The sequence below is a fragment of the Trachurus japonicus genome, chromosome 17 (genome assembly GCF_045865225.1).
Source record: "Trachurus japonicus isolate A0001 chromosome 17, Traja_1.0".
In the NCBI taxonomy this organism is placed as follows: Eukaryota; Metazoa; Chordata; class Actinopteri; order Carangiformes; family Carangidae; genus Trachurus; species Trachurus japonicus.
In genome coordinates, this window is record NC_140923.1 from 1,431,660 (window position 1) to 1,456,147 (window position 24,488).

The following is a 24,488-nucleotide window of genomic DNA, read 5'->3' on the forward strand; positions in this document are numbered from 1 at the left end:
TTATTCTGTTCTGTGAAGCACTTTGTGACTTAAACTCCTACGGTGAACAGGTATGAGCCTTTAATATCACCTTTTTAAACACATTTTAGACAAGTTTAGACGAGTGGGTCATAGTAAGTCAATATATTTTTAATAAATGACACAAAGAGCCTGTTAACTGTTAGTTAGCATGTCAGTTAACGGCCACTTCAGCCAAACCTTCTGGTCTTATTTTCCGCTGTTATTCACATATTATTGAAGGGACAACGAGGAGTTTTGTTAAAGCAAAGTGTTTTCTCACTACATTTATGAGCCTCCGCACCGTGAAATTCTTTGACCGGGTCAAGACAGACTCATGTTTTCATTCATCAAGAATTAAAGTCAGAGGTTGGAAGACGATCACATACCGTCGTAGTTCCCACCATAAACGGAGATTCATACGGCGGCGTTATTCTCATGACTCGCCACGAAACCGAAAGTAAAGAAACGCTGGTCGGCTCGCCCAGCATTTCCACCACCACTAATAATAACAAAATAACCATAGAGACAAAACCATAGATTTATCTAAAATGGACCATTAACAAGTGGTAACGGAGATTCATCCACATTAATATCAGACTTTTTATAACCAGATAGAAACTCCTCGTTGTGGGGCGGTGCGTGGCGCAGTGGGTAGAGTGGCCGCCCCATGTAGAGGCTACAGTCCTCGCCGCAGGCGTCCCCGGTTCGAATCCCGCGTCGGGCAGACCTTTCCTGCGTGTCATTCCCCCTCTCTCTGCCTCCCCATTTCCTGTCTATCTCTACTGTCATCACTATCAAATAAAGGCAAAAAGCCGAAAAATATACTTAAAGAAAAAAAAAAAGAAACTCCTCGTTGTCCCTTTAACTTTCCCCAGTAGTATTTTTTTCATACATTAATTTCATCACCATAACCTCAATAAGCTGCTGCCTTGAGAAGTTTCTGCATCTCTGTTTGTCCTTCTCCATGGTCAGTGAGTGACTAAACTATATATATATGCTGTTTGTTGGTGCAATGCAGTGACGTATTTTAAGAAGTTCTTAAAGTCCCAGTCTGTAACTTATTTGTCTTCTCATTATCAAAAATCAAACTTGTCTTTCATAAATCCGTATTTCACTGAAGTGGAATCCCCCTGGACTGAGCCCAGGTCTACCGCTCGTAGCCAGACTAGACATGTTGATGATGTAGTCTGGCTGGTCAGGCTGTGTTCTTAACGCTGCGTTCACATGGAGTCCGGTAAACGGCAGACGGTAAACGGTAAATGCCGCTGGACGGAACGGTAAAACCGCCGCGGCAGACGGCAAAAGTTAAAATATTTGAACTCGGGGCAGCGTTGCCGTTTGCCGTTGCCGTGCACTGTATTTTTTGCCGTTGCTCCCCCAAGTTTTACCGTCGTCCTCTCGTCCACTAACATGGCGTCCGGCTGCCGTTTACCAGACTGCATGTGAACGCAGCGTTAGATAATACTGAGGAATTCCACTTAAACCAACTCTAAGGAACTTTTCAACCTTCATATCATATTTTCATAACTTTTGTGATGGTACATCGACTTACAACAGGTTGAATGACACCTCTGTCATGGCCTGAGGGGGTCTGTATCATTATGGTCTGTATCTCTTTCTCTGGCACTAAGCAGCTTTGAGGAGCATGGTAGGAACCGGCTCTCACTTAAGTTTCACTTTAACGAGTCAGGACGAGGAGGGAGCAGCAATGATTGTGTGTGTGTGTTTACTGTGAAATGATCCGCTGGAAACAGAAACTTAGTTTGGACGTCTTCTGTTCATTTCCATGCACCGGGAGATCAGGATGTTTACGGCGCTACACGCTAGTGTTCACGGGAGATGGAGTCTTCCTTCAGGCAAAACACTACCGCTTTGGGCCACTGGCGCCGCCAAACTCAACCAAAACTGAAAGTTCTTTAGTACTGCTTTACTAACTTTCTTATGAACTTCTTAATTTTCTTCTTAAGACTTTCTCAAGATCTTATATTGGTGAATCTGGCCCCAGGTCTAGAGGGTCTAGAGCAGTGCGTCTCAACCTTTTGTACATCAAGGACCCTAAATTGACACAAATTAGACCACGGACCCCCATTGGACCACATTTAGAAGTTAACACCAGAAAGGCACAAATATTTGTTCTGAGACTGAAGAACATTACTTTTTTATACATTTAAATTAGGGCCAATGGCGTGAATTTTTGGAAATATTATAGAGAAATTTCTGGAAAAAAGTGGTCCAATATCAATATATATATATATATATATAAAAAAGTTTTTTAAAAATCTAGAAAAAGTGGTAAAATTAAAAAAAAAAATTCTAGAAAAAAGTGGTAAAATTTCTCATAAAAAATGTTCAAAATAAAAAAAGGAAAATTTTTCTAGAAAAAAGTGGTAAAATTTCTAAAACCAAAAAGTTTTTTAAAAATCAAGAAAAAGTGGTAAAATTAAAAAAAAAATTCTAGAAAAAAGGGGTAAAATTTCTCGTAAAAAAAGTTCAAAATAAAAAAGTAAAGATTTTCTGGTGGTAAAATTTCTAAAACAAAAAAAGTTAAAAAAAAAAAAATCTAAAAAAAGTTTCAAGAAAAAATCGGGGACCCCCTTCAAATCTCTCAAGGACCCCTAGGGGTCCCCGGACCCCACGTTGAGAACCACTGGTCTAGAGGGTCAGAGGGTCCAGGTGCAGGACTCACCTTGTCCCCCGGCGGTCCTGGTGGTCTGGGGTTCTGCTGCTCCTCCTCTGATTGGTCGAGCCAGTTCCTCCGGGCCAGCTCCTCCCACTCCGCCTGCATCTTGTCCCAGAACTCAGTGTCCGACTGCACACACACACACACACACACACACACACAGTGGGTCCAACGTTTCCCACAATGCACCTGCAGCTGATGGCGTGTCAGGTTCATGGTTGTCATGGAAACAGGACCGTTTGTTTTGTAAAGTGAGGAGGACACGTCCAGGAAGTGAAGAGGACGAGGACGGACGTCTTTGGAAACGGGAACTTTAGGGGGAAGGTGAGAGAGTGTGTGTGTGTGTGTGTGTGTGTGTGTGTGTGTGTGTGTGTGTGTGTGTGTGTGTGTGTCTCTCTGTGTGTGTGTGTGTGTGTGTGTGTGTGTGTGTGTGTGTGTGTGTGTGTCTGTGTGTGTGTGTGTGTACCTCCACAGCAGCCTTCGCTCTGACAAACTCGTCCTCCATAGACTCGTGTCTGTCCAGCAGCGAGCGAGTCCGTCGGCGCTGTCGGGACGCCGCGCAGTCCTGGACACACAGAGACACACACAGAGACACACACACACACAGAGACACTGTGTCATCAGAGCAGCTCCCTGAACTTCACACTGCCCTGTCCCTCTGTCCCTCTGTCTGCTAGATCAGTGGTTCTCAATCTTTTTTCAGTGAAGTACCCCCTGTGAAATATTTTTTCAGCCAAGTACCCCCTACCCAGCGCAAAGCATTTTTGGACCAAAAGACGTAAAACACAGCAATGTGTCATCAGTGTCTGCTTTATTTTACTTTAAAACTGTGTAAAACATTGGTTATAGTGGCCTCTTTTGAACTATTTGGAAATAAAAATATATAGAAATACAGACTAAGAAATAATCAACTTGATTATAAAGATTTTTGCACATGAGAATAATCATCAGTCTAAAATGCTATCTAATAAATATCTGTTCTCAAAATGAATTCATGACATCAATTATAGATACACATTTCTTCACACACACAATAAAAGTCCAGACAGTAGGGCTACTGCTTTGACAGTCAGTTGTCCTGCAACACGGTGGCATGGGGGGGGGCTGTGCTCTATCAGAGGTGTGGCTTCAGATCATAACAACAGGTTGAGAGCCAGAGGACTTCTCTCTCTCTGTGTTAACTGAGGCAGTGAAACACACCTGCATTAGTGGCCTTCACTTTATGAAGTTGGTCACTTTGATGCTGTCGTTTAAAATCTCATGTAACACCAACCTGAATTCATAAAGTTTCCTCATGAAGCAGTCAGGAGGCTCACCGACATGACGTGCATTTTGTGTTGAGATGCGGCTGGAGATGAGCAGCTTCATGCCACTGTTTGCTAACTTCTCCCCACAGAAAAAAACAAAAACATGATGCCTAGAGTGGGTTGCAACTCGTGGACGTAAATCCCTTCATCACAAATTCTTCTGAACACTGTCGGGATTTTACCGGCGCTGGTTTCGCCTTTTTATCACTTATCCCTCCGTGTTTCAGCAGCGCTGCTGCTACGTCAACCCTGACTCCGTTGTTTGATTGACAGGCGATGCCGTGCGGCAAATGCCAGGTTGGGTTAAACCATCTGGTGGGGGGGCGGGGGGGCTCGGGTTTTTTTTTAAGGATAATTAATTAAGTAGCCCACTGAATATAAGATTTAGTTTATGAATTTAGACATGTATTTTATTGAAATTTTATTGAAATATCCGTAATTATTTTAATGGATTTTGGAATTTATATATTTTTTAATATAATATTTCAAATCTCACGTACCCCTAGGGGTACGCGTACCCCCATTTGAGAAACACTGTGCTAGAGGACAGAGGGACAGACAGCAGCAGCAGCAGCAGGGATGGAGGACAGGGGGGGTTACCATGGTTACCACACCTGGACAGTGGAGCATCTGGTGTCCAGGTCTGAGAAGCTGTGGATGTTGAAGGACGTCTTCATGAGAGGGTCTGTCCTGAACTCTGCAGACCTGAGCACAGGTAGAGAGAGAGACAGGTTAGAGAGACAGACAGGTGGAGAGAGAGACAGACAGGTAGAGAGAGAGACAGGAGAGAGAGAGACAGGTAGAGAGAGTGTAGAGACAGACAGACAGGTAGAGAGAGAGACAGGTAGAGAGACAGACAGGTAGAGAGAGAGACAGACAGGTAGAGAGAGAGACAGGAGAGAGAGAGACAGGTAGAGAGAGAGACAGACAGGTGAGACAGACAGACAGGTTAGAGACAGTGTAGAGACAGACAGACAGGTAGAGAGACAGACAGGTAGAGAGAGAGACAGACAGGTAGAGAGAGAGACAGGTAGAGAGACAGACAGGTTAGAGACAGTGTAGAGACAGACAGGTAGAGAGAGAGACAGGTAGAGAGACAGACAGGTTAGAGACAGTGTAGAGACAGACAGACAGGTAGAGAGAGAGACAGGTAGAGAGACAGACAGGTGGAGAGAGAGACAGACAGGTAGAGAGAGAGACAGGAGAGAGAGAGACAGGTTAGAGAGAGTGTAGAGACAGACAGACAGGTAGAGAGAGAGACAGGTAGAGAGACAGACAGGTAGAGAGAGAGACAGACAGGTAGAGAGAGAGACAGGAGAGAGAGAGACAGGTAGAGAGAGAGACAGACAGGTGAGACAGACAGACAGGTTAGAGACAGTGTAGAGACAGACAGACAGGTAGAGAGACAGACAGGTAGAGAGAGAGACAGACAGGTAGAGAGACAGACAGGTTAGAGACAGTGTAGAGACAGACAGGTAGAGAGAGAGACAGGTAGAGAGACAGACAGGTTAGAGACAGTGTAGAGACAGACAGACAGGTAGAGAGAGAGACAGGTAGAGAGAGAGAAAGGTAGAGAGAGAGACAGACAGGTAGAGAGAGAGACAGACAGGTAGAGAGACAGACAGGTAGAGAGAGAGACGGTGTAGAGACAGACAGGTAGAGAGAGAGACAGACAGGTTAGAGACAGTGTAGAGACAGACAGGTTAGAGACAGTGTAGAGACAGACAGGTAGAGAGAGAGACAGACAGGTTAGAGACAGACAGACAGGTAGAGAGACAGACAGACAGGTTAGAGACAGACAGACAGGTAGAGACAGACAGGTAGAGAGACAGACAGACAGGTTAGAGACAGTGTAGAGACAGACAGGTGAGACAGACAGGTAGAGAGACAGACAGGTGAGACAGACAGGTAGAGAGACAGACAGACAGACAGGAGAGACAGACAGGTAGAGAGACAGACAGGTAGAGACAGACAGATTAGAGAGACAGACAGGTTAGAGACAGGTAGAGAGAGACAGGTGAGACAGACAGGTAGAGAGAGAGACAGACAGGTAGAGACAGACAGGTTAGAGACAGACAGACAGGTAGAGACAGACAGGTAGAGAGACAGACAGGTAGAGAGACAGGAGAGACAGTGTAGAGACAGACAGGTGAGACAGACAGGTAGAGAGACAGACAGACAGGTAGAGACAGACAGACAGACAGACAGACAGACAGACAGACAGACAGACAGACAGACAGACAGACAGACAGACAGACAGACAGACAGGAGAGACAGTGTAGAGACAGACAGGTGAGACAGACAGGTAGAGAGAGAGACAGACAGATAGAGAGACAGACAGGTAGAGAGAGAGACAGGTAGAGAGAGAGACAGGTTAGAGACAGACAGGTTAGAGAGAGAGACAGACAGACAGGTAGAGAGAGAGACAGACAGGTAGAGAGACAGACAGGTTAGAGAGAGAGACAGACAGGTAGAGAGACAGACAGGTTAGAGACAGTGTAGAGACAGACAGGTAGAGAGAGAGACAGACAGACAGGTGGAGAGAGAGACAGACAGGTTAGAGACAGACAGACAGACAGACAGACAGACAGACAGACAGGTACAGACAGACAGACAGACAGACAGACAGACAGACAGACAGACAGACAGACAGACAGACAGGTACAGACAGACAGACAGAGAGACAGAGAGACAGACAGACAGACAGACAGACAGACAGACAGACAGACAGACAGACAGGTACAGACAGACAGACAGGTACAGACAGACAGACAGACAGACAGACAGACAGACAGACAGGTACGGTACAGACAGACAGACAGACAGACAGACAGACAGACAGACAGACAGACAGACAGACAGACAGGTAGACAGACAGACAGACAGACAGACAGACAGACAGACAGACAGACAGACAGGTAGACAGACAGACAGACAGACAGACAGACAGACAGACAGACAGGTAGACAGACAGGCAGACAGACAGACAGACAGACAGGTAGACAGACAGACAGACAGACAGGTAGACAGACAGACAGACAGACAGACAGACAGACAGACAGACAGACAGACAGGTAGACAGGTAGACAGACAGACAGACAGGTACAGACAGACAGGTAGAGACAGGTACAGACAGACAGACAGACAGACAGACAGACAGACAGACAGACAGACAGACAGACAGACAGACAGACAGACAGGTACAGACAGACAGACAGACAGACAGACAGACAGGTACAGACAGACAGACAGACAGACAGACAGGTAGACAGACAGGTACAGACAGACAGACAGACAGACAGACAGACAGACAGACAGGTAGAGACAGACAGACAGGTACAGACAGACAGACAGACAGACAGGTAGAGACAGACAGACAGACAGACAGACAGGTAGACAGACAGACAGACAGACAGACAGACAGGTAGAGACAGACAGACAGACAGACAGGTAGAGACAGACAGACAGACAGACAGACCGACAGACAGACAGACAGACAGACAGACAGACAGACAGACAGACAGACAGACAGACAGACAGACAGACAGGTACAGACAGACAGACAGACAGACAGGTACAGACAGACAGACAGACAGGTAGACAGACAGGTACAGACAGACAGACAGACAGACAGACAGGTACAGACAGACAGACAGGTACAGACAGACAGACAGACAGACAGACAGACAGACAGACAGACAGGTACAGACAGACAGACAGACAGACAGACAGACAGACAGACAGACAGACAGACAGACAGACAGACAGACAGACAGACAGGTACAGACAGACAGACAGACAGACAGACAGACAGACAGACAGACAGACAGGTACAGACAGACAGACAGGTACAGACAGACAGACAGACAGACAGACAGACAGACAGACAGACAGACAGACAGACAGACAGACAGACAGGTAGACAGACAGACAGACAGACAGACAGACAGACAGGTACAGACAGACAGACAGACAGACAGACAGGTACAGACAGACAGACAGACAGACAGACAGACAGACAGACAGACAGACAGACAGACAGACAGACAGACAGGTACAGACAGACAGACAGACAGGTAGACAGACAGGTACAGACAGACAGACAGACAGACAGACAGACAGACAGACAGAGAGACAGACAGACAGACAGACAGACAGACAGACAGACAGACAGACAGACAGACAGGTACAGACAGACAGACAGACAGACAGACAGACAGACAGACAGACAGACAGGTACAGACAGACAGACAGGTACAGACAGACAGACAGACAGACAGACAGACAGACAGACAGACAGACAGGTACAGACAGACAGACAGGTACAGACAGACAGACAGACAGACAGACAGACAGACAGACAGACAGACAGGTACAGACAGACAGACAGGTACAGACAGACAGACAGACAGACAGACAGACAGGTACGTACAGACAGACAGACAGACAGACAGGTAGACAGACAGGTACAGACAGACAGACAGACAGGTACAGACAGACAGACAGACAGACAGACAGACAGGTAGACAGACAGGCAGACAGACAGACAGACAGACAGACAGACAGACAGACAGACAGACAGACAGGTACAGACAGACAGACAGACAGACAGGTAGACAGACAGACAGACAGACAGACAGACAGACAGACAGACAGGTTAACAGACAGACAGACAGACAGACAGGTACAGACAGACAGACAGACAGACAGACAGACAGACAGACAGACAGACAGACAGACAGACAGACAGACAGGTACAGACAGACAGACAGGTACAGACAGACAGACAGGTACAGACAGACAGACAGACAGGTAGACAGACAGACAGACAGACAGACAGACAGACAGACAGGTAGCCAGACAGACAGACAGACAGACAGGTACAGACAGACAGACAGACAGACAGACAGGTACAGACAGACAGACAGACAGACAGACAGGTACAGACAGACAGACAGACAGACAGACAGACAGACAGGTACAGACAGACAGACAGACAGACAGACAGACAGGTACAGACAGACAGGTACGTACAGACAGACAGACAGACAGGTAGACAGACAGGTACAGACAGACAGACAGACAGGTACAGACAGACAGACAGACAGACAGACAGACAGACAGACAGACAGACAGACAGACAGACAGACAGACAGACAGACAGACAGACAGACAGACAGACAGACAGACAGGTACAGACAGACAGACAGACAGACAGACAGACAGGTAGACAGACAGACAGACAGACAGACAGACAGACAGACAGACAGACAGACAGGTTAACAGACAGACAGACAGACAGACAGGTACAGACAGACAGACAGACAGACAGACAGACAGACAGACAGACAGGTACAGACAGACAGACAGGTACAGACAGACAGACAGGTACAGACAGACAGACAGACAGACAGACAGACAGACAGACAGACAGACAGACAGACAGACAGACAGACAGACAGACAGGTAGCCAGACAGACAGGTAGACAGACAGACAGACAGACAGACAGACAGACAGGTAGACAGACAGGTACAGACAGACAGACAGACAGACAGACAGACAGGTACAGACAGACAGACAGACAGACAGACAGACAGACAGACAGACAGACAGACAGACAGACAGACAGACAGACAGACAGACAGGTAGACAGACAGACAGACAGACAGACAGACAGACAGACAGGTACAGACAGACAGACAGACAGTCAGACAGACAGGTACAGACAGACAGACAGACAGGTACAGACAGACAGACAGACAGACAGGTACAGACAGACAGACAGAGAGACAGACAGACAGACAGACAGACAGACAGACAGACAGACAGACAGACAGGTACAGACAGACAGACAGACAGACAGACAGACAGGTAGACAGACAGACAGACAGACAGACAGACAGACAGACAGACAGACAGACAGACAGGTAGACAGACAGACAGACAGACAGACAGACAGACAGGTAGACAGACAGACAGACAGACAGACAGACAGACAGACAGACAGACAGACAGACAGACAGACAGACAGACAGACAGGTACAGACAGACAGACAGACAGGTAGACAGACAGGTACAGACAGAGAGACAGACAGGTACAGACAGACAGCCAGACAGACAGACAGACAGGTAGACAGACAGGCAGACAGACAGACAGACAGGTACAGACAGACAGACAGACAGTCAGACAGACAGGTAGACAGACAGACAGACAGACAGACAGACAGGTTAACAGACAGACAGACAGGTACAGACAGACAGACAGACAGCCAGACAGACAGACAGACAGACAGACAGACAGACAGACAGACAGACAGACAGACAGACAGACAGGTACAGACAGACAGACAGACAGGTACAGACAGACAGACAGGTACAGACAGCCAGACAGACAGACAGACAGACAGACAGACAGACAGACAGACAGACAGACAGACAGACAGACAGACAGACAGGTACAGACAGACAGACAGACAGGTACAGACAGACAGACAGGTACAGACAGTCAGACAGACAGGTACAGACAGACAGACAGACAGACAGACAGACAGGTACAGACAGACAGACAGAGAGACAGACAGACAGACAGACAGACAGACAGACAGACAGACAGACAGACAGACAGACAGACAGACAGACAGACAGGTACAGACAGACAGACAGACAGACAGACAGGTACAGACAGACAGACAGACAGGTAGACAGACAGGTACAGACAGACAGACAGACAGGTACAGACAGACAGACAGACAGACAGACAGGTAGACAGACAGACAGGTACAGACAGACAGACAGACAGACAGACAGACAGACAGGTACAGACAGACAGACAGACAGACAGACAGACAGACAGACAGACAGACAGACAGACAGGTACAGACAGACAGACAGACAGACAGACAGACAGACAGACAGACAGGTAGACAGACAGACAGACAGACAGACAGACAGACAGACAGACAGACAGACAGACAGACAGACAGACAGGTTAACAGACAGACAGACAGACAGACAGGTACAGACAGACAGACAGACAGACAGACAGACAGACAGACAGACAGGTACAGACAGACAGACAGACAGACAGACAGACAGACAGACAGACAGACAGACAGACAGACAGACAGACAGACAGACAGGTAGCCAGACAGGTAGACAGACAGACAGACAGACAGACAGACAGACAGACAGACAGACAGACAGGTAGACAGACAGGTACAGACAGACAGACAGACAGACATACAGGTACAGACAGACAGACAGACAGACAGACAGACAGACAGACAGACAGACAGACAGACAGACAGACAGACAGACAGACAGGTACAGACAGACAGACAGACAGACAGACAGACAGACAGACAGACAGACAGACAGACAGACAGACAGACAGACAGACAGGTACAGACAGACAGACAGACAGACAGACAGACAGACAGACAGACAGACAGACAGGTTAACAGACAGACAGACAGACAGGTACAGACAGACAGACAGGTACAGACAGACAGACAGACAGACAGGTACAGACAGACAGACAGACAGACAGACAGACAGGTACAGACAGACAGACAGACAGGTAGACAGACAGACAGGTACAGACAGACAGACAGACAGGTACAGACAGACAGACAGACAGACAGACAGGTAGACAGACAGACAGGCAGACAGACAGACAGACAGACAGACAGACAGGTACAGACAGACAGACAGACAGACAGACAGACAGACAGACAGACAGACAGACAGACAGACAGACAGACAGACAGGTAGACAGACAGACAGACAGACAGACAGACAGACAGACAGACAGGTTAACAGACAGACAGACAGACAGACAGACAGACAGACAGACAGGTACAGACAGACAGACAGGTACAGACAGACAGACAGACAGACAGACAGACAGACAGACAGACAGACAGACAGGTACAGACAGACAGACAGACAGACAGACAGACAGACAGACAGACAGACAGACAGACAGACAGACAGGTACAGACAGACAGACAGACAGGTACAGACAGACAGACAGACAGACAGGTACAGACAGACAGACAGACAGGTAGACAGACAGACAGGTAGACAGACAGACAGACAGACAGACAGGCAGACAGACAGACAGACAGACAGACAGGTAGACAGACAGACAGACAGACAGACAGACAGACAGGTAGACAGACAGGTACAGACAGACAGACAGACAGACAGACAGACAGACAGACAGACAGACAGACAGACAGACAGACAGACAGGTTAACAGACAGACAGACAGACAGACAGACAGACAGACAGACAGACAGACAGACAGACAGACAGACAGACAGACAGACAGACAGGTACAGACAGACAGACAGACAGACAGACAGACAGACAGACAGACAGGTACAGACAGACAGACAGACAGACAGACAGACAGACAGACAGGTACAGACAGACAGACAGACAGACAGACAGACAGACAGGTACAGACAGACAGACAGACAGACAGACAGACAGACAGACAGACAGGTACAGACAGACAGACAGACAGGTAGACAGACAGGTACAGACAGACAGACAGACAGGTACAGACAGACAGACAGACAGGTAGACAGACAGGTAGACAGACAGACAGACAGGCAGACAGACAGACAGACAGACAGACAGACAGACAGACAGGTAGACAGACAGACAGACAGACAGACAGGTACAGACAGACAGACAGACAGACAGACAGACAGACAGACAGACAGACAGACAGACAGACAGGTTAACAGACAGACAGACAGACAGACAGACAGACAGGTACAGACAGACAGACAGACAGACAGACAGACAGACAGACAGACAGGTAGACAGACAGACAGACAGGTAGACAGACAGGTACAGACAGACAGACAGGTAGACAGACAGACAGACAGGTAGACAGACAGACAGACAGACAGACAGGTAGACAGACAGACAGACAGACAGACAGACAGACAGACAGACAGACAGACAGACAGACAGACAGGTCCTCACCACAGCAGTTCACTAGATGAGTGGTGAGACAGGCATCTCTTCTCGTGTCTCCTCCTCCGTCGTCCTCCGTCCTCCAGCTCCAGGTTCACCTCGTCCCACTTGTCCAGCGGCGAGGACAGGCTGACTGTAACCATGACAACGACACAGGCCGACTGTAACCATGACAACCACACAACAACACAACGCTTCAGACCAAATAAGGTCACCGAGGGTTGACAGGAAGTGGAGCCTCATCACAATAAAAGCCCAGAGAGATTACAGGATTAACTCCACTCTCTCTGTTGTTGGTTTACTGTTTTGGTTTTTCTCTGACTCTGTCTCTTTTCTTCTCGTTTGTTTAACTATTGTGACTGTTAGTGTTGTTATTAAAGGGACATTGTGTAACTTCTCCTGTTATCTCTTCATGAAAATGGATTATTTGGTTCTTCAGAGTGTTTTTCATTAACCAGTAATCCCCCCCATCAACAAAGTGAAGTGTTCCTTTCAGCTCTGAATAGGCCTATTTCACCAGATTCTGAAGTGACGTCACACAGGGTAAATCAACATCCGGTCCGGTCAGCTGCGGCTAGAGCGACTGACAGAGTGGCGACACTTTTCATTCAAACAAACTAATACGACCGCCACAGAAGATTTCATCAGTGAGACTAACATTAATCTCCTAAAAAAAGTTTAACCAGTCAGCGGTAAACCTCTAAAAACCTGTGGATAAAGTTACCTGGATGTAGCTACGAGCATCTGCCTACTAGCCCCCGGTCGCTGCCTACTAGCCCCCGGTCGCTGCCTGCTAGCCCCCGGTCGCTGCCTACTAGCCCCCGGTCGCTGCCTGCTAGCCCCCGGTCGCTGCCAGCTAGCCCCCGCTCGCTGCCTGCTAGCCCCCGGTCGCTGCCTACTAGCCCCCGCTCGCTGCCCGCTAGCCCCCGGTCGCTGCCCGCTAGCCCCCGCTCGCTGCCCGCTAGCCCCCGGTCGCTGCCCGCTAGCCCCCGGTCGCTGCCCGCTAGCCCCCGGTCGCTGCCTGGCTAGCCCCCGGTCGCTGCCCGCTAGCCCCCGGTCGCTGCCCGCTAGCCCCCGGTCGCTGCCCGCTAGCCCCCGGTCGCTGCCTGGCTAGCCCCCGGTCGCTGCCCGCTAGCGCCCGGATCGCTGCCCGCTAGCCCCCGGTCGCTGCCCGCTCGCCCCCGGTCGCTGCCCGCTAGCCCCCGGTCGCTGCCTGCTAGCCCCCGGTCGCTGCCTGCCAGCCCCCGGTCGCTGCCCGCTAGCCCCCGGTCGCTGCCTACTAGCCCCCGGTCGCTGCCAGCCCCCGGTCGCTGCCTGCTAGCCCCCGGTCGCTGCCTACTAGCCCCTACGAGCATCTGCCTACTAGCCCCCGGTCGCTGCCAGCCCCCCGTCGCTGCCTGCTAGCCCCCGCTCGCTGCCTGCCAGCCCCCGGTCGCTGCCCGCGAGCCCCCGGTCGCTGCCTGCTAGCCCCCGGTCGCGGCCAGCCCCCGGTCGCTGCCTGCCAGCCCCCGGTCGCTGCCTGCTAGCCCCCGGTCGCTGCCAGCCCCCGGTCGCTGCCTGCCAGCCCCCGGTCGCTGCCTGCCAGCCCCCGGTCGCTGCCTTCTAGCCCCCGGTCGCTGCCTGCGAGCCCCCGGTCGCTGCCTGCCAGCCCCCGGTCACTGCCTACTAGCCCCCGGTCGCTGCCTGCTAGCCCCCGGTCGCTGCCTGCCAGCCCCCGGTCCCTGCCTACTAGCCCCCGGTCGCTGCCTACTAGCCCCCGGTCGCTGCCAGCCCCCGGTCACTGCCTACTAGCCCCCGGTCGCTGCCCGCTAGCCCCCGGTCGCTGCCCGCTAGCCCCCGGTCGCTGCCTGCCAGCCCCCGGTCGCTGCCTGCCCCCGGTCGCTGCCTTCTAGCCCCCGGTCGCTGCCTACTAGCCCCTACGAGCATCTGCCTACTAGCCCCCGGTCGCTGCCTGCTAGCCCCCGGTCGCTGCCTGCTAGCCCCCGGTCGCTGCCTGCCAGCCCCCGGTCGCTGCCAGCCAGCCCCCGGTCGCTGCCTGCCCCCGGTCGCTGCCTACTAGCCCCCGGTCGCTGCCTGCTAGCCCCCGGTCGCTGCCTGCCAGCCCCCGGTCGCTGCCTGCTAGCCCCCGCTCCCTGCCTGCCAGCCCCCGGTCGCTGCCTGCTAGCCCCCGGTCGCTGCCTGCTAGCCCCCGGTCGCTGCCAGCCCCCGGTCACTGCCTACTAGCCCCCGGTCGCTGCCTGCCAGCCCCCGGTCGCTGCCTACTAGCCCCTACGAGCATCTGCCTGCCAGCCCCCGGTCGCTGCCTGCCAGCCCCCGGTCGCTGCCTGCCAGCCCCCGGTCGCTGCCTGCCAGCCCCCGGTCGCTGCCCGCTAGCCCCCGGTCGCTGCCCGCTAGCCCCCGGTCGCTGCCTGCTAGCCCCCGGTCGCTGCTCCCTTTGCATTTCTCCCAAAACAAGCACATTTCCTAACAGGCAACATCTGGATAAACTGACAACAGGCTGCGGATTTAACGGCCATGTTCTCGCATTAAAGAATATTAAAACTTTTAGCAGCTTTACTGCTATCACTGTCAGTTGCTGCTGAACGGCGATAGCGATGCTAATTTGTTAGCCCGTCTATGAGGTTACGTTAGCATTAAGCTAGCAAACTTTATGCTTAGTTAGCATTAAGCTAGCGGGCTTTATGCTTAGTTAGCATTAAGCTAGCGGGCTTTATGCTTAGTTAGCATTAAGCTAGCGGACGTTATGCTTAGTTAGCATTAAGCTAGCGGACGTTATGCTTAGTTAGCATTAAGCTAACGGACTTTATGCTTAGTAGTGGTACTGGCTGTGTGTGGTTTGAAGGTTGTTTCAGATAATGTGGGTTTGAGTGAACATCTTTGATGATTAAATACATATTGCTGCTTAATATGTTTTATGTATTGCATCATTACAGTAGGCTAATGATTAGCCGCTAATCTTCCATTTGGACAGTGACAAATAAAACCTTGAAGCAAGAAGATTTTGTTGGAGAACTGACATTGATATACAGTAATTCAGTAACGGTTGTAAACCAGTGTACGGTTTAGTTTTAATATTTTTCTGTTAAAGCAAGCTAAACAAAGTCTTTTCCATCATCTCTTCGTATAGCCTACCCTGCTAGAAAAACCAGCATGGAAATGATGCTGGTCTATGCTGTTTGTTTTTAGCAGTAGCCAAAACCCACTTCTTTCTCAGGTCTTTCTTTCGGAAACTCATGGAAATGCAAGTACGGCTGTTTTTGTCTATCTTGTACACTGAGGTGCAGCAGAAGCTTTTATTTTTGGATTCAGCCATTGAGCTTCCGCGACCGGAAGTAGTTTTACCCTGTAACGGAAACCGGAAGTACCTAAACCCGGAAGCATAGACGTCGGAACTAGGGGTGCGGGGGGTGCGGCCGCACCCCCTCCCACCCGCCCCTCCCGCACTCCACCAGCCTCCCTATATCCACAGAATTAGGTTTAAAAAAAAATAAAATAAAATAAAATCTGAAAAAACTGAATTTGTCTGACTTACACTTATCTCATATAACGCAGATCTATGCTTTTGATGTGATATACAGCCTGCCTGGCTCCATACAGCAGCCTGGCATCTGGCGTATGGAGTCAGGCTGCTGTAGCGCTTCACTCCCACCATTTCAGTAGAAAACGCTGTAGTGCATACTCAGGCCTGTGTGGAGTGTGTGTGGCGCTGTAGCGCTGCCACACATAAACACCAACGACAGAGAAGAAGACAGAAAGCTTCCCCGCAGTATTCAAACTCCAGACATTACAAGTGGATTAAATGTTGACTGGGAGTCGTGTCAGTGCAAATATGACGGTCGATAATGATTCAACGGGCGAGATTCAGCTGCAGTGTCCGAGGGACCGAGTTAGTTAGACGCTGTTGTTAAGTTACGTCCATAGACTGTTGCTAGGCTACACAGCGGTGTGTCTCGGTACAGGTAGAGCGGTGGGGATATGACATCATCGTTTCAGAAAAGATCCGTTTTGGGTGTTTTCGGACCACAAATGTGCAATGCTTCATAAAAGAAAAGTCCAGGTGCTTCAGCTGGCCTTTGAGAGAGATTGGACCCGGAAATGTCCAACCCAGTGGAAAGACGCTGTTCTTTAATGGCCACACTCGCCGCATGCAACTCTTCTAAAGGTAACGCTAAGCCTCATTTAATGCATTTTGCCCGCCGTGGCATTGTTTATATTGTTTAGGCTATATCTTAAAGCTGAGTGTGGGTTTGTCCTGTCTGAATGTATGCTGCATCTGGCTGTGTGGTCTAGTAGCTTCAGTTGTTTCAGTGATGCGCAATGGCTGCGTGCGTGCGTGCGTAAAAGAGAGATGGCACACTGCGTGTGTGTGTGTGAGTGAACGAGGGAGCGGGGGGGGGGGGGGGTGATTTTCAGACAACGTCCGACTCTCCCAACAAAAATCCCGCACCCCCTCTCAGAAAATAGTTCCGACGTCCATGCCCGGAAGTGGTGAAATTCGAGTTCATATCGTTCATATCTCCATGGAGCGGGTAAGCTCGGTGCTGCTGCCATGGGGTGTCTCCATGTTTTTACGTTCAGTGGCAGCGTGACGGTAACGGTAACCACGGAAACTCAGTGGAGACACCGGAGCTGTCGGCTCAGTCACCGCGGTAACGCAGTGAGGAGGAATGGAGCGTTACACTGATGCTGCATTCACCTGCAGTCGGGCAGACGGCCGTCGCTAACAAACCAGATGTCATTTTAGTCACAGAAGTCCAGAGAAAGACGGTAAAACAATACCACATCACCATGACAACATATTGTCACGTGTATTGTTTTGCTTCGTGCTGACGGACCACTTGTTTACATAGAGGCTTGTTTATGCCGTTACTCTGCCGTCTGCCCAATTTCAGGTGAATGCAGCATGAAAAATACCACTGAGCTGCTTAAATACAACCACAACGCTAGATGGGAGGAATTCCTACACAATGTCCCTTTAATACAACTGTTATTGTTGTTATTAATACTATTACTATTATTATATATTTATCATTGTTTCCTTGTTACTACAGGTTATTGCTGCTGCCTCTGTTAGCTCTGCAGCGCTGCCTGTGTCTGGTCTCGATAGTATCATTTTTTTAAAGTAGGGTTGTATGATCTCCAAATAGCCCCTAAGTACTTTAATTGCAGTAGAAAACTCTCTGCACTCCTCCCGTTAGCAACGCCAGCCCATAATAGCCCTGCCCAGAGATTTACAACATACATTGTTGTGAATGGACCCAAAGAAACGGCCTATTTTCATGGCCTAAAAGAGGTTTTACCTGAAAAAAAATACACAGTGAGTTGGTTAGGTTTTTATTTGGACCTAACCAACTCACGTATCCCTCCGCCCAGGGTTAGCGCCCGCCGATCAGCAGTTGGTTCGGTCCAAATAAAAACTGTGTTTTTCCTGCACTTTGAGGGGCTGGAAAAAATTATATTATAGCGAACAATGGAACTGTGTATTTTTTTTCAGGTAAAACCTCTTTTAGGCCGTGAAAATAGGCCGTTTCTTTGGGTCTGTTCACAACACTGTATGTTATAAATCTCTGGGGGCTATTATGGGCTGGCGTTGCTAACGGGAGGAGTGCAGAGAGTCTTCTACTGCAATTAAAAGTACTTAGGGGCTATTTGGAGATCATACAACCCCACTTTAAAAAAAAATGATACTATCCCTTTAAGACCAGACACAGGCAGCGCTGCAGAGCTAACAGCAGCACTAACCAGTAGTAACCAGGAAACAATGATCAATAGTAGTAATATAATAATAATAATTGTATTAATAACAACAATAACAGTTACATTAAAGGGACATTGTGTAGGAATTCCTCCATCTAGCGTTGTGGTTGTATATCACAAGCAACTCAGTCGTATTTTTCATGCTGCATTCACCTGAAATTGGGCAGACGGCAGACGGACGTCAATGTTTTTGTTATTTAATCATCGTCAACCAAAAATTAATCATTAGATTATTAGTTGAACAATAAATCTGGCGACTATTTTTTGGCACAAGTATAAAATGTGGGGGGGCACTCTGTTAATCAACTCATTTTCGCTGCAACTGCTGTTCTGTAGGTGACTTGTATGTGTTGCTGACTTTTCCTCTTGTCATCACCACACGTGTCTTGTTGTGTCTTTTGTCTCTACACAATGAAATCAAACTAAAGCCCAGATTAGAGAGCGATTAGATTAGAGCTTTTCCCCTGATGAGGTCTGTACTGGATGAGGTCTGGATGGTTCACCTGAGTCCAGGGAGCTCCTCTCCGGCGTGCGGGGGCTGGTGGGGGGGGGCAGCGGCTGCACCTCCACCTGGATCAGCTCCGTCTCATCGGGCCGCGCTCGGCGCCGAGGGCTCCTGGAGCTGGCCTTCCTCCTCAGGGGACTCCTCCTCTTCTGCTCCTTCACTGCTGCTGCTCCTCCTGCTCCTCCTGCTCCTCCTGCTCCTCCTCCTCCTCCCCCGCTGCTGCTGCTGCTGCCCCCGCTGCCCCCGCTGCTCTCCCCCCCCGGCTCGCTCAGGTCCACCAGGTCCAGAGCTGTGGACAGGACTGAAGAGGACAGACAGACCAGGGGGTCAAACTAACTTATACAGGGTTCCTACAGCTTAAGCCAAGTTAAATTTAAGACTTTTTTAAAGCCACTTGAAATGAAATTTAAGATCGACTTCATAATAAACACAAATGCAGAAAAAAAAAGAAAAACACCACATCAATTACATAGGGTTATAGGGGCAATTTGACCCGCTTTCCTATGTGATCCAAGGTAAAGTGACTGCTACATGAACATTCATTGGATTGTGTCTCTTTCCAGCTGTCCTTTCTAAATAAATGCATAAAAAGTCTGGAAAAAAAAAAAAAACACTGACTCGGGAGCTGGAGGTGGTGAGAGATTTAGCGGCCGCCACTAACTTCTCTATGTCAGAATGTTACCAATTATTTTGAGATTTGAGACTAATTACAACCATAAAATCCCACTTACCATGTGTTAACATTTTTAAGACTTTTGAAAAATTGATTTAAGACATTTTAATGCCAATTAAGGCCTTGTTTTTAGATTAATGAATTCAATGCCTTTTGGGTCATTCCGCCAAAAGAGTGCCATTTGCTCATTGTAACTCTTAAAAATTAAACTTAATTTTTCATTCCATTTCAGTATAGAATTTTTTAATATACACATTTACTCATTCAAAATGAGTAGTGGTCAATCTCCGGCTACTTTATTTAATTTATTGATGCTTTTATCATTGCATTTTTGAAGAAAAAGTAACAGCAATGAGGGTAACAGCAATGAGTTTTTAGCATAAAATCAGCAATTGTGTGAAATCTAGCCAAATAGCATCTATACTAATAGCTTGAGCACACAGAGCACATTCTTAGGATTTAACTGAATATTTTACTTTTGATATCAACAAACACTGTCTAGAGATAATTTAGGTAACAGGAATGAGTTTTAAGAGTGACGGACCCTGACATAGCTACAATATCATTCAATTTCAGGAAAAATAAATTACAGAATTTAATTTTGGTCTTCCCATGACTTTCAGAAGACCTAAATGATGTCACTTCCAGCAGAACATGTCACTGGTGGAATGGTCCAAAACTTTTAGAGTGTAGAATGTGTCCGGGTAACAGCACTGAGTGAAAACCTGGGGACGGGACTAAAATGTGAATTTTAACCAAAATATAATTAGGTTTTAATTTAAAAAATGTTATATAAGTGTAGATATAATATAAAGTCACACTAATATGCAAAAAAAATGAGATTTTAGAAGGATTTTATTCATAATGCATTGTGGTAAACTATAGCGTTTGGCTCTGGGGACATGCAACAAAGGCTATGTTTCAGTGCTTTGAAAGCCTTTTTATAGTAATTAAAAATTATATATCTTTAATTTCTACAGTGATTCATGTGTATAGTGATTAGTTTATTAATTAAATGCAATTTATATTATATTATTACATGTTTTTATACATTTAATATGCTGGGGACAGAAATGGCACTCTTTTGGTGGAATCGCCCTTTTAAGACTTTTTAAGGATCCGTAAGAACCCTGTTATAAAAGGGAAAGGTGAAATCCGGCGATCTGATTGGTTGTTGCCGTGGTATAATGAGCATATGGGACGAATCTCCTTGTTGTTTACAACTACTTCCTGGTAGAAAACCAGCATGAGAACAATAGTGACGGACGAGAGTTTCACTATATAATTTTTCACGTCACTATATCACCGTTTAGACTAATCTGATGTTTGTAAAGTTTATAAAACCAATGATTGGACAAACATTACTATTTCTGTGTGCACATTTTTGTAATTAGTCATGGTTATCATAGATTAGCCGGGCTAACGGTTAGCTACCTGTTTAACTTTAATAACTCAGTGACACAATAAACGGTAGCTAACGGCGGTAGCTAACGGCTTAGCTACCGCCGTTAGCTTAGCTGCTACTGTTAGCTTAGTTGCTGTTAGCTTAGCTACCGTTAGCTGTCCCTGTCAGCTGCAGCCACTGATGCTTTCTAGACACTGTGATTCCCCCAAACTGAATAAATACAACACATAGCAACACAAAACACACACACAGAAATAGTAATGTTTCTTCAATCATTTCAGATTTGTCTAAACGGTGATAGGGCGTGAAAAATATGATATATAGCTAAACTCTCGTTCGTTACTATTGATCTCATTCACATTACAGCTGTGTTTTTATGATGTTAAAAAATGTAGTAAAGTAGTGTAATTGACATGTTGAAGGTGAACTTTGACCTCCAGAGGGTTAACAATGGTAGAGGGGACTGAGCAGTGACAGAGCTACTTGGAGCTAACGTCTGGACAGCTGGGAACAGCTTTTTATTGGATAATATGTATTTCGGGTTGAATAAAACTACATGAAATTGATTGCGTATTCCTCTTTCATATTGTCATTGTTGCAATACAGTAGTATAATATATTGCTTAAATGAACTCTGAACTGAACTAGTTCATTTTAAATGTGTGAACTGAACTACTGAACCTAGTTGATGTAGAGAGTGAACTTTCCCAACACTGGCTGACAGACAGACGCTGCTCCAGAGTGAAGACGTATCCCAGTCGAGGAGGTTTTAATTACTGTTTCACCTGCTGAGTCAGAGGGAGCAGATGGACGGAGCAGCTGTGTCCTCTGATTGGCTGAAGGTGAAGAAGCCTGTCGCCGCGGTAACACACTGTAGGGGGCGGGGCCTCCACCTGCAGAGCCCGGCTCGGCCCAGAAGGGTCTGGCTGGCAGCGTTTCATGTGACGTACTTCCCCTTTAAGAAGTTACGGTCCGCTCACTTCCGGATTATCGTTACCATAGCGCTGCTGTATTCTTTACACCTAACTCTCTCATTCTACATTCATAGGTATGTTTTTACATGTTGTTAATAGTATAGTCGGTTCAGTTTGTATTTGTTTATATAGTAGTCGAAGCATTTTTTTTAATCATTTAATCATTGATCGCATTTTGCCGTTAGCCGCTCAGCTAACTTAGCATACTGACTAAATGAAAATTAGAGGCTAAATAAAATTACAAACAACACTTTCATTCTTCATTCATGTTTGTACATGTTGTTACTAGTATAGTCGGTTGCGTTTGCATTTTTATAGTGGTCGAAGCATTGCGATCATTAATCATTGATCGCATTTTGCCGTTAGCCGCTCGGCTAGCGAAAAGTCACGGAGAAAACACCGTAATGTTTATGAAGAGGGCAACCAACTCTACGGTGTTTAGAAAGTCTTTTTTCAGCCTCTCTTTGCTCCTCATGTCATGAGTTAAGTTAGTTCTCTGTGACTTTTCACTCATTATCAGCTGATGCTCGGGCGCATGACGTCTGTCCGGGGTCATTCCTATGTTCCCTCAGCCCTATGTTCCCACATTTCTAACTTTTGTTGTCACTGAAAATTAGGCCCTATGTTCCCTCAGCCCTTTGGTCCCACCTTTGGTTGGGTTTAGGCAATGAAGAAAAGAGTTGGTTAAAGCGGAACTATGCAGGATTTGGGCTGTAATTATTGTGGCTCAGAGTCACTGTGATGGTTGAGTGACCTGTTATGAAGTGAATGGGGTCTAGGCCAATGCGCTCACCCCCCCCACTGGCTGAAAACCGCACTTGCAAGATCAGTCGTCCGTCTCGGTGTTACAAATCTCGTCAATGGATAGAAGTATCGCGAGAAACTGCCTTACGGCAGTACGAGATAAGAACGCATATGACGTCATGCATGTCACGAATCGTGATTGGTTTGAGTTCGGAAAGTCGGAGGAAACCATGGAAACATGAAATGTTTACTGATGAAGTTCAGCTTGTGGCTAACGGGGAGCTAATGCTAACACAGATACACACACCATGGGTCTTTATAAGATAATGTAATACATCATGACACACACACACACACACACACACACACACACACACACACACACACACACCTTCGCGTTTTGGAACCTTTATTCCTGTGTGTGTATGTCTGTGTCTTTGTGTCTTTGTGCCTGTGTGTGGCTGTATTAGCGTTAGCTCGGTGTTAGCAGGGCTTAGCAAACAGCAGTAAACACAAGCACGTGTAGGGGGGGTGGAGGAGGTGGCGGCGGCGAGTTTTTTTTTTTTTTTTTTTACGACAGTGACATGTGCCTACCAGAACTGTGGGGGAGCTCCGGAGAGGGAAAAAAAGAGAAACCAACGAAGGAGCGAGCTATTTCCGGCCGACTTGCATTGTTCTGCTTTAAGTTTAGTAAAAAGACCCGGTAGAGGCTAGACAGGCCAGATAGAGTCCAGATAGGTAGAGAGAGTCCAGAGGGAACATAGGGCCGAATTTTGAAAAAAATCTTAGAACTGTGGGAACATAGGGCTGTGGGAACATAGGGCTGAGGGAACATAGGCATGGACCCGTCTGGCCGACTACCCTTTTCTCCGACCATACATTTGTTTGTGTCCGCAGCCGTGTGTGTGTGTGTGGGGGGGGAGGGGTTAACCCACCTGCTGTGTTGGAGGTCAGAGGTCGCGCTGAGGGGCCGTCTCCGCGGCTCTCAGACAGGAAGTCATCGATGGACGGACTCAGCAGAGGACGACTCTCCTGCTGCTCCCCGACCAGCTGCACAACAGACAGAGACAGAGACAGAGACTGAGACTGAGACTTCTGCACTTACACTTAAAGCAGAAGTAAGCGATATATTTATTTATATTTATATATTAATCTAAGTCTTAAATAGTTGTATCTTCCGACAGCAATCACTTCTATAGAGTGTTTGGTCTGAAACACGGGTCTGTCAGTCACTCTGCTCTGCTCTGAGCCCAGGAGAAAACTTTCCTTGTATCCTACAACCTTTATCCAATGAGGAGAGAGAACGGCATAAAGGGGCAGTCCTCTCTGTGTGTGCAGCCAAGGGATGCGCCTGAATGTGGTGACGTAGGGACGAGGACTGTTATGGTGCGTTCAAGGCAACCCGTAACTCGTGTTTTTCCGACCTGTGAAGTCGTACCAGTTCGATCT

The 24,488-nt window shown here is 47.8% G+C and overlaps 1 protein-coding gene across 1 annotated transcript in view; it reads right to left on the reverse strand.

Moving 5' to 3' along the window:
• Window positions 1-24,488, reverse strand: part of pex5lb (peroxisomal biogenesis factor 5-like b) — a 51,314-nt gene that overhangs the window by 13,876 nt on the left and 12,950 nt on the right. The window contains exons 3-8 of the mRNA XM_085804786.1: window positions 23,975-24,089; window positions 19,243-19,545; window positions 12,992-13,115; window positions 4,602-4,692; window positions 3,147-3,245; window positions 2,687-2,809 (exon numbers count right to left, since the gene is read on the reverse strand). Coding sequence (XP_085660912.1) covers window positions 2,687-2,809; window positions 3,147-3,245; window positions 4,602-4,692; window positions 12,992-13,115; window positions 19,243-19,545; window positions 23,975-24,089 — 855 coding nt within the window. The remainder of the gene's footprint in view (window positions 1-2,686; window positions 2,810-3,146; window positions 3,246-4,601; window positions 4,693-12,991; window positions 13,116-19,242; window positions 19,546-23,974; window positions 24,090-24,488) is intronic.